At 37.2% G+C, this 10,683-nt stretch overlaps 1 protein-coding gene across 1 annotated transcript; it reads right to left on the bottom strand.

Annotated features, from left to right (window-relative positions):
• Positions 1-1,104: 1,104 nt before the first annotated feature.
• LOC145800009 (uncharacterized) lies at positions 1,105-2,310 on the bottom strand. Its single transcript, XM_082889662.1, has 3 exons — positions 2,201-2,310; positions 2,013-2,112; positions 1,105-1,900 (listed from the first exon to the last, which is right to left on the bottom strand). The coding sequence occupies exons 1-3, from the start codon at positions 2,308-2,310 to the stop codon at positions 1,172-1,174; spliced, it is 939 nt and encodes a 312-aa protein (XP_082745788.1). The 3' UTR covers positions 1,105-1,171.
• Positions 2,311-10,683: the final 8,373 nt, after the last annotated feature.

Below are 10,683 nucleotides of genomic sequence, written 5' to 3'. Positions count from 1 at the left end.
TATCAAATTACCAACGGTTAAAAATCTCTATCTTTGCATTGTTAGCACACCAAATAAATAAATAAAAAAAGCTGAAGTATTACTCAGGAAAAGGGCTCGGGAAACAACTGCGATCAAAGCTCTATTACAAGTGTTTTACAAAGCATAGAGAGCACCCTCTATTACACTACTCCCTACACCAGAGAGTCTCTACTACACTACTCCCTACAACACCATCAGGGCTATTTGAATTAAATATGCTAAAACTATGGGGTGTGTTTTATTTTATTTACTGCACCTCTTGGTTTTGATTTTACCTGAGTCACTGAACTTTATTCTCAACATCTACCAGTAATATGCTGCTAAAATTAAATAACACCCACTGCAAGAAGGCTGTTGATTCACTTTTTAATATCAATAGCACTACCATCAATATCTAACCACGTTCATCTGTAGGTAATCATCCCTAGGGCGATTTGGACAAGTTATTTCCAAGAAAAAAGAAAACACAAAATACTATCAAATCATCCTCTTCAAACCTTGAATCTTGATTGGAAAAAATAAATCAAATGTATTTTTATTGGTTTCTGCTTCATCTATACTAGAAACTTAAACTTATAATAGCATTCTATGATCTGTTTACTCTCATCTTTATCTTTTTACTTTTTTCCTTTTTTGTTTGACATTATTTTTAAATCTAAATTGAAGAATATCCATACAGCATTATTTCAAATTAGCAAACATTATTTTTAGATCTTTAGAGAAAACAAGCACAATTAAAAATATCTATACATACCAGCTGAAACTGAGCCATGTGATGTACTACCGCTACGTGATGCGGTAGGAAGACTGCCTGGTGGATGCCATGATGCCGGTGGATCGGGTATGACTCTCATCTTAAGTGTGGCATGAGTCTCATCTGAACTAGAACTATTAGAGCTTGATTGCTCACTCTCACTAGAAGAACTCTCGGAGCTAGAACTCATAAATAATCTATAAAGAAACTACAAACATAAAAGTAAGGACATGATAATCTATAAAGAAACTGCATTCAAAACAGAATAAGAGTACATGAAAGGTGAAAATGGCCATTTAAAGAAAACTACAAAGGTATAAAGGCAAAGATTTTATTAACATGAATATCCGTACAGAAAACACAAATGTAAAAGTGAATATGCAACCAATTACAATATCATATCATTTCTTCGTCATCTTCAAATGGTGCCTCTGTCGATGCTTCAAGAGATCCAATAGTTTCATCAACAGTTGTTCCATCAAAACCTTGCCTAACCCAATCCATGTCCTCCTCACAAGTGAAGGAAGCTACATCTAACTCTTGATCACCAAATCCTTCCACTTCGTTGTGATGTAGTCCTTCATCAATAGTTGGTTGTTCTCCACACACCTCATACAAGTCTCTAGGTTTCATCTTGAGTACAACATTCCAATCTTCATCAACAGAATCATTAACATAAAAGACTTGTTGTGCTTGAGATGCTAGGATGAATGGCTCATCACTGTCCTGTTTCTTCGCATATAACAAGTGATTGAAATTAACAAGTGTAAAACCAAAATCATCCCGCTTGAGTCCCTTATTGTTGTCAATCCAGTTGCACATGAATAACATGTATCTATGGTCATGTGAGTAATACAATTCAATAATATCTGTCACATATCCATAGTACACTACATCACCTTCCATTGGATTAATGTCTTTCGCACTTGCATAGCTAGAAGTCTTTGCCTTCACCATAACCCCACTATTCTGAGTTTTTCTTCTCAACTCACGACTCCTAGTATGATACCTAGTACCATTAATTATATACCCATTAAATCTGGTGGCCTTTTGGCTAGGTCCCAAAGCCAAAATTTTGATCTCATCTGACAACGCTACATTTTCAGTAGCTAACAGCTCTGCAACCTATTTTTAAAAGAAAGTTATCAATATTAAACATCAATTAACAACTTCAAAAATATAGAAACACGTGTATTACAAACATATAAAAGACTTGTTGTGCTTGACATGCACTTACATGAGAATTGAACCATTTGGGAAACTCATCATTGTGACGACGATCCACATCATAATCTCTGAGACGACGATGTGACCGCTTAATAAATTCACGATGTTCCCTACACAATTAAACTACTTGTAAAATGCAAGATAATTATAGTTGGTATAAATACATTCACGATGAGACAAAGGTTGTGTCTATCTTACTCTCGATATGGGACAACCGCAGCAATGTTAAATAACACATACCGATGAGCCTGTACCCATGTTGTGTTATCAAGCACAAACCCTTTTCCTTTTCCTAAAGTCCGCCCCATTAATATCTCAGGATTGTCGCTAACATCACAATTCCTTAACGGTCGATGCAATTTCGACTCAACATCATGCAAGTACCTTGAGCAAAATATCATACATTCTTCGACTAAGTATCCCTGTGCAATTGAACCTTCAGGATGACTTCGATTACGCATGTATGATTTAAGCGTCATAAGGTACCTATAATAAAAAAGATGCATACATGACTTCCAAGTATTAACAAACAAATATATACAAAATGGACATTAGAGTAGAATTACACACCTTTCTACAAAGTACATCCATCGATATTGCACCGGACCGGCAATCTTTGCTTCCTCAGCTAGGTGAATGGGTAAGTGCTCCATTATATCGAAAAATGATGGAGGAAAAATTCTCTCAAGATGGCAAAGTGTAACAGCAATTTGGGATTGAAGACGATTTAGACCATCCACCTCTAGGGTTTTGAAACACAACTGCCTGAAGAAATTGCTTAACTCAATTAATGGTTCAACCACTTTCTTCGGTAACAAATTTCTCACTGCTATTGGAAGTATTTGTTGCATGAGTATATGATTATCATGACTTTTCAGTCCAGATATGCTACGCTGTTTGAGGTTAACCCGACGAGAGATATTAGATGCGTAACCATCTGGAACTTTGATATTCTTTAGAAGTGTGTGGAATAGACTTTTCTCTCTATTGTTCATGGCAAAACATGCAGGAGGCAAATAATACTTGTTCCCAACCCTTTTCTGAGGATGTAGTGCCTTCCGAATTCCCATATCTTGCAAATCTCGGCGAGTATTTAAATTGTCCTTCCCTTTCCCATCAACATTTAATATCGTCCATAATACATTATCACACACGTTCTTTTCAATGTGCATCACATCAAGATTGTGGCGAATCAAATTATGCTTCCAATATGACAGCTCGAAGAAAATACTCTTCTTCTTCCAATTATGACCTGAGTCCTCATTTTCCTCCTTTTCTTTCCCCTTTCGATTCCGTTTGCTAGATTGTTGACGCTTAGAATTCAATTTGAACTTAGGGCCTAGTTGTTGTAGCACATTAGCCCCTGATAACCGAGTTGGACATGGTTCGAATTCACGAGTGCCATCAAAAGACGCACTAGCTTTCCGAAATTTGTGACCCTCATTCAACCAGCGACGATGCCCCATGTAACATAATTTCCTTCCGTTCTTCAAATATCGAGAACGAGTATGTGTATTACAACAAGGACAAGCTAAAGCGCCTTTCGTGCTCCATCCAGACAAAATTGCATAGGCAGGAAAATCATTTATAGTCCACAATAACACAGCATGCATTCGGAACATCTGATTAGTTTCCGCATCATACGTGTCAACACCGTTTTCCCACAATTTTTTCAATTCATCCACTACAAGGCGTAAGTAGACGTCAATGTTATTTCCAGGTGAAGAAGGACCATCGATGAGCAATGTCATCATCATATGAGGCTGCTTCATGCACAACCATGGTGGCAAATTGTATGGCATCATAATAACTGGCCAACTGCTATGAGAGACATTCATTGCCTTGAATGGATTGAATCCATCCGCTGCTAAACCCAGTCTAACATTGCGAGGCTCACTCGCAAACTTGGGATACAAATTATCAAAATTTTTCCAGACTGGAGAGTCAGCGGGATGTCTCATTTTGCCGTCATCAATTCGGCCCTCTGCATGCCATCTCATTAAAGAAGATGTTTTGGATGACATAAACAATCTTTGAAGCCTTGGAATCAATGGAAAGTATCTAACAATCTTCTGTGGAATTCTTTGTTGCTTCTTCTTAACATCATTCTCCTCCCCCTCAAACTGTTTGTATCTAGGCATATGACACACTATGCAATCATCCATACTAGCTGTTTCCTTCCAATATAGTGAACAATCCCTTGGGCATGCATGTACCTTATGATAATCGAGGCCCAAGTCCCTAAGGAGTTTCCTAGTTGCATAAAATGACTTTGGCAAAGTTTCACCCTTCGGGAACGAATCCTTCAAAAGCTCAAGCAACATCGTGAAAGACTTGTCACTCCATCCACTAAGGCACTTGATGTGCAATAACCGAACAATAAATGAGAGCGTTGAAAACTTCTGACACTCAGGATACAACTCTCTTTCGGCCTCTTTCAATAAATTGAAGAATTTTTCGGTTTTCTCATCTGGACCTTGTTTAATACCAGAACTTGCTGCCTCATGAATAAAGCTTGGTGGAGGAAGTCCAAATCCTTCATATAGCATTTCATAAGTTTCATCACCATCGTTCAAATAAGTTTGCCCGACATTCACATTGTGTGGCACAGGCGACGACAAATTCTCCCCATGAAAAATCCAACTGATGTAACTTGGAAGAAACCCATTGATCATTAAATGTTCCCCTAACTGGCCTTTCTCCACCAATTTGACATTACGACACCGTTTACATGGGCATGTGACTTCATTCAACAACGGCTTATTTTCGCATGCAAATTTAATAAATTCTTTAACCCCTTGTATATATTCCGGGTGCAACCTATGCTGATTTATCCAACTTTTATCCATCTGACTCTGTCTTACACTACAAATATCACTGCCAAATCAACAAAGTTCAAAATTACCGTTCCATTTTAATTAATCTTAACCTCAATTCAGTACCTTATAATGCATGCGACATGACATTATTCACCTCTAACTGGTCTCTAATATGTTGGTTCATCTTACTTTCCCATTCAGGAATGCACGGTCTATATTGTAAAAAGCAGTTCATACCGCTCTGTTCATCTCTAACGAAATTTTGGCAGCATTTCCCCATGGTTCTCCAAATACACGACATAGACTAGGTGTACTGCTACACCTTGTCTAGTATGCACTCGGAGAACACGAGGAGTTGCTACACGAAATCTCTACGAGATGGACTATAAGCAGTAGAACTACTAATTACAATACAGACTTGTGCTCCTGAACTGTCCAAACTGGACAATCCAAGAAGAGCTTCATCAAAGATGACTAGGTATCTCTAATGAAGATTCTTGGACGGGTCTAAGGCTATTTATGCATGCATGCACCATTAATGATTGCATCCCGGTGGTGCAATCTAAATTAGTACTATCAAGCATACTAGAAGCATATCTAGTATGAAGCATATTAATGAAGAAACCAAAAGTTTCTACAATGCTCTTGATAGATTATGATAGATTCAAGAAATACATTGCTCTCTCAAATCCATCAATAATAGAATAGTTTTGGCAGGAACTCATGGATGTGGGAAGTTCAAACCCACTACCCAAACCAATAAGTGTACCAAAGCTCGAATACTTCTGATGATGATGATGATGATGATGATTCAAAAAACACCAAAGAGCTGCCACCATATGAGGAATCACATTCACAATCACAATCATATCAGTTGAGGAATCACAATCACAATCACAATCACAATCACAATCACAATCATAGTTATCCACGTTAATAACTAGAATCACAAAAATATAAGACACATGTGAGAAGATTGTCTGGCTCTCTGATTAATTTATCTGTTCCTAACTTTTAAAGTCAGCCAGGTACACTCATGTGAGCTATTTTACCTACTCTCTTAAGAACAGTGCTATGCTATCAAGATTTGTGATGGAACGATCAGGACAGGTTAGCCAGCTGGCATGGCTAGACGGTGTTCGAGATTGGCAAATATTACTGACTCAACCAAGTAAATTATCTGAGGTTTATGCTTATTGTGGGGCGTTTGGTATCTTCAATGAGAATTCCTCGACCCATTGCACGTGTTTGCAGGGTTTTAAACCACTTTCAACCGAAGCAACGCTACTAGATGAGTGGAGGTTTTATAGACTCTGAAACAACAATTAAAAGTTCATTTATGTTACTAGGAAGCTGCCAGCTTTTCACGTGGATATAAGTTGTCTGATAATATGATATTGTTCTAGTCGATGAAATGTTGTTAGCATGGCTTATGTTGTTAGCATATGATATTGTTCTAGCGGATGACATTAAGAAAGGAATTAACACTAAATTAAAAATTTGGCAAAAAACACTCGAGTCAAAAGGGTTTATAATTAGTAGAAATAAAACTAAATATATGGAATGTAACTTTAGTAAGAAATAATGGAGCTGCACCTTATGGGGACTTGCACTCGAGCTTGCATCACCTTCTTTGTTTGCTTGTCTACTAAAAACATATAAGGTTAAAAGGAAAAAGTTCCCTAAATTGACAATGAGGTGTAATTCTTCTACGTAGTTCATTTAATTAAACTTTGAATTGAGTCAAATAAAATGAAACATGAATATTGCATAGATGTATATACAATTGCCTGATTTTTATGCTATTGATGTGTGTTTAAAAAGGAACATTAAAAATCTATTATAGTCATAGCTCAGTGCAGCTATCAAATAATTTAGTTGTTAGACTCCAATGTGATTTTTTTTTTATCTATTTGGACTATTATTAGTATACATGCACATATTAGCTATATGGTTGTTAACTTTTGAACAACCTTTGGATATATTATTTTCTGCATCACTTTTTTTTTTTAAAAACTTATTTAGGATGCTTTACTTTCCAGCCTACCTCGCCTATCAGATCTGAAATTGAAGTTAAGCTTGGGGGTACTCAGTGCAACATCATAATGAGCAGACTAAAGCCATGGATGCACCTGCAGTCCTCAAAAAAGAAGAAAATGGTGCTTCAAGCTGGAAATTCTAACCCTGAAAGGCTGCGGTCAACCGAATCCAAAGCCATCATGTGGACTTGTACAGTTTCAGCGCCAGAGATGACTATTGTGCTTTATAGTCGTAGCGGTTCGCCCCTATATCATGTAAGTGATCTCTTCAATAATATATATATATATTACTGTTGTTTGGTATTAGGAAATTGTCCGTTTATTCGGAGTATTGTATCATGCTGTCTATACTATCCCATGTGTAGATGAAAAACCTTTAACTAGTATGTATGTGGAAGGCTCTATTTCAGATCCCATATCTCAGAGATTGAAAATAAGTAATTAATAGTTCTCTAGCTAATGGTAGCTCAATTTTTCACTGCCAAAATGTAAAAATCCGTGCAGGCAGCAGTAGCTCCTGCCTCCAATATTCCAATGTACTGATTTTTTGTTGCATGCTGATGGATTCAGACTTGCTGCTATCAGAAAATGAAAATTCTGATTGATTATCGCTTATAATGAATACTCTGAGATTTCTTATTATAAATTTTCTTATAACTTCTGATTGATTATCCCTTTCCAGAAGTTTTATATCATCATTTCCCCGACTCTGCTTATTACAAAATTGTCATTACTACTGGTATTATTTAACATTGCTATTCATATATTTGGTAGTATTATATCATCACAATAGAAACAAAGATCACAAATAACTAGTGCCTGATGCCAATACAGTAATTCTTCATTTTTCTCAAAGATCACAAATAGAGCGAGACAGAGAGAGAGAGAGAGAGAGAGAGAGAGTACCGATTGCAGTTCAGAAACAAAGTAGACTATTCAATGGAGGTTGAAGTGCGAGTAATCGAGGGGACGACAGAGTTCAGATCTGAATCTTCGAAATCGCAGGCATGGAGCTTCGAAATCGCATCGATGGAGCTTCGATCCGAATCTTCGATGGAGCTTCGAAATCGCTTCGATGGAGCTTCGCTCTGAATCTTCGCTCTGAATCTTTGATGGAGCTCAGAGAGGGTTGAGAGAGAGCGAGAGAGAGGCTCTGATTCAAAATAAGGGTTGAGAGAGAGAGAGAGGCTCTGATTCAAAAATAAGGGTTGAGAGGCCCGTGTTATTGTTCAACAAAAAAAAAAAAGGAAAAAAAAGAGGCGCGTGTGGCTACCGCATTCGGAGGCGTTTTTAAACGCCTCCCATTATAAAACGGTGTCGTTTTGTGTAATACAATACGTGGCGTTTTATAAAACGCCGTTAAATAATAAAAACAGTGACGTTTACAAAACCGTCGTTAAAAAAACGCCACCAAATCCACTTTTTCCTGTAGTGAAATAATTTAGAATATTTTTTAGATCATAGAATAATAAATAAAAAATATGATTTAATTAAATTTTATTCCAAAGCACATGTTTGATTTAAAACGACCAGACAATCAAAACTTTACTAATCAAAATAATCCTACGTATAAAATTACATATGTATTTATTATTACAAATTTCGTTACTTTTGTTTTCAGTTGTAAGAAACAATGGTTTGCAGATATAAAAAAGGCTTGTTTGATGCAATTTAATAATAGTAATAATAAAATAAAGTCAAAAGTATCCATTTCACAATTTTATATAATTAATTTTTTTTTTCAGTTTATTTAAGTTATTTCTATATAATAAATTGCAAGCAAAAATTGCACTAAACAGTATGATAAAATGAGATTATATATAGTATTACTCAATGATAAAATACTTATTCTCATATTTAGAACATTAAAAAATAATAGTAATACATGTTATAAATGAAATTATTATTTATTATTTAATATTGTAAGTGAAAGGTTACTCCAGAAAGAGAATAAAAAGTGATTGTTTATTTTATTTCACTTTTATTCTTATGAATGCCTTAGTTTCAAATCTGAAGTGTCTGTATGGATAGGAGAAATAGAGAGCGTAACAATCCAATTTCTCTGTTTGGTTGGGTTTTTAGAAACTCGTTTTCTAAATTTTTGTTGAAAATTAAAAATTAATTAACAAATAAATATCACAGGATTGAAACAGATTGTAACAGTCCTTTAGTTTCTCTATTTTGAATTCATTCAAAATACTTGTACAGATTGTAACAGTCCGTTAGCTTATCTATTTTGAATTCATTCGAAATACTTGTGCCTTAGAGTTAGGAAACAGTTTCAAACTGCTCTATATCTTAGGATTTCAAACAAGTGTTTGTTATCCTGTATGTGTATATATATGCTGCAAAATGTATATGAAAGTGTGGTTGATTTCCTCAATCCGATATGGTATCAGGAGTCTAAACCGATCCATTGTTCCATCTCTTTTTTCCCTGTTCTTCAGCACTCATGACTACCGAGTCTGCCCCTGCAAGCATCCTCAACACCAATGAAGCACACCAAACTCTCATCAGCATCAACGTTGCTGCTTAAGCCCCTCTCAAACTCACCTCTACCACTTACCTCTCCTGGAAACTGCAGTTCCAAACCCTCTTCATTGGCTATGACCTTCTTGGCTACATTGATGGCTCCAAACCATGTCCGCCAGCCACCTTAATGCAAGAAAATACCATCATTCCCAATCCCAGTCACACTCTATGGAACCGACGGGACCAACTGATCCTCAACGCTATTATTGGCTCCATTTCACCCACAATTATTCCTTTCATAACTCAAGCCAAACCTCTAAACAAGCCTGGAAAATTCTATCCAACACCTATGCTAAACCCTCTTGAGGCCGTATCAAACAAATCAAAACCCAAATTAAAAACACCACCAAAGGCTCCCTCAGCATCACTGAGTTTATGCAAACCATCAAAACTCGAGCCGATGACCTTGCTCTTCTTGGCGCTCCAAAAGATGAAGAAGAAATCACAGACAAAATCCTCGATGGCCTCGGTGATGAATACAAAGAATTAGTCTGAGCTATCCAAGCTAGAGATACCTCTACCACTTTTGAAGAACTTCACGAAAAACTCCTCAATTTTGAAGCCTCCCTTCAAAGCATCCAACATGAGCCACATCACTTTCCAGCCACTGCAAATCCCACATACAAAACCAACACCAGAAACTGACATCCTTTCCCACCACAAAACACTACCACCACAAACTGGCGCTTATCCCTCAACTCTACCAACTGCCCACCTACAGCAACCACTACAGGACCCCATTCATCACAGGGCATAAGTCCTCCACCCAGGCCATATACCTTGGTCACTACCAAATTTGCAGGCTTCAGGGTCACACTGCCAAACGGTGTCCTTCATTTGGTCTTGTACCAGTTCAGTCTTTCCCCATCTCCCGCTCTTCCCCACAAGGCACACCATGGCAACCACAAGCTCATCTTGCCACCCAACCTTCCACCATGCCATCCTGGCTTTTGGACAGTGGTGCATCACACCATGTCACATCTGATCTCAACAACCTCTCATTGCATGCTCCCTACATTGGCACTGATGACATCATGATCGGCGATGGCTCCAATCTTGCCATCACCTACACTGGTTCCACCTCTCTCAAAACTCCTCACCAAAACTTTACGTTAAACAATGTTCTGTGTGTTTCATCTATGAAAAAGAACCTAATCTCTATTTCACAATTTTGCACTTCTAACAATGTTTCCATCGAGTTCTTACCATCCACTTTTCTTGTGAAGGAACTTCAAACCGGGGCCACATTGCTGAAGGGACAGACTAAAGATGTCGTATATGAGTGGCCAAC

This window comes from Camellia sinensis, chromosome 9 (genome assembly GCF_055761805.1).
Source record: "Camellia sinensis isolate YWXY chromosome 9, ASM5576180v1, whole genome shotgun sequence".
Taxonomy (NCBI): domain Eukaryota; kingdom Viridiplantae; phylum Streptophyta; class Magnoliopsida; order Ericales; family Theaceae; genus Camellia; species Camellia sinensis.
Note: the sequence above shows the minus strand (reverse complement) of the source record. Positions and strands in the feature narration are given on the sequence as shown.

Excerpts from the sequence above, each read along its gene's own strand:
- LOC145800009 (XM_082889662.1), bottom strand. The coding sequence starts at position 2,310 with ATGGGGCGGACTTTAGGAAAAGGAAAAGGGTTTGTGCTTGATAACACA. Across the intron at positions 2,113-2,200 it reads GCGGTTGTCCCATATCGAGA|GGAACATCGTGAATTTATTA; the intron begins GTAAGATAGACA and ends TTAATTGTGTAG. Across the intron at positions 1,901-2,012 it reads CCAAATGGTTCAATTCTCAT|GTTGCAGAGCTGTTAGCTAC; the intron begins GTAAGTGCATGT and ends TTTTAAAAATAG.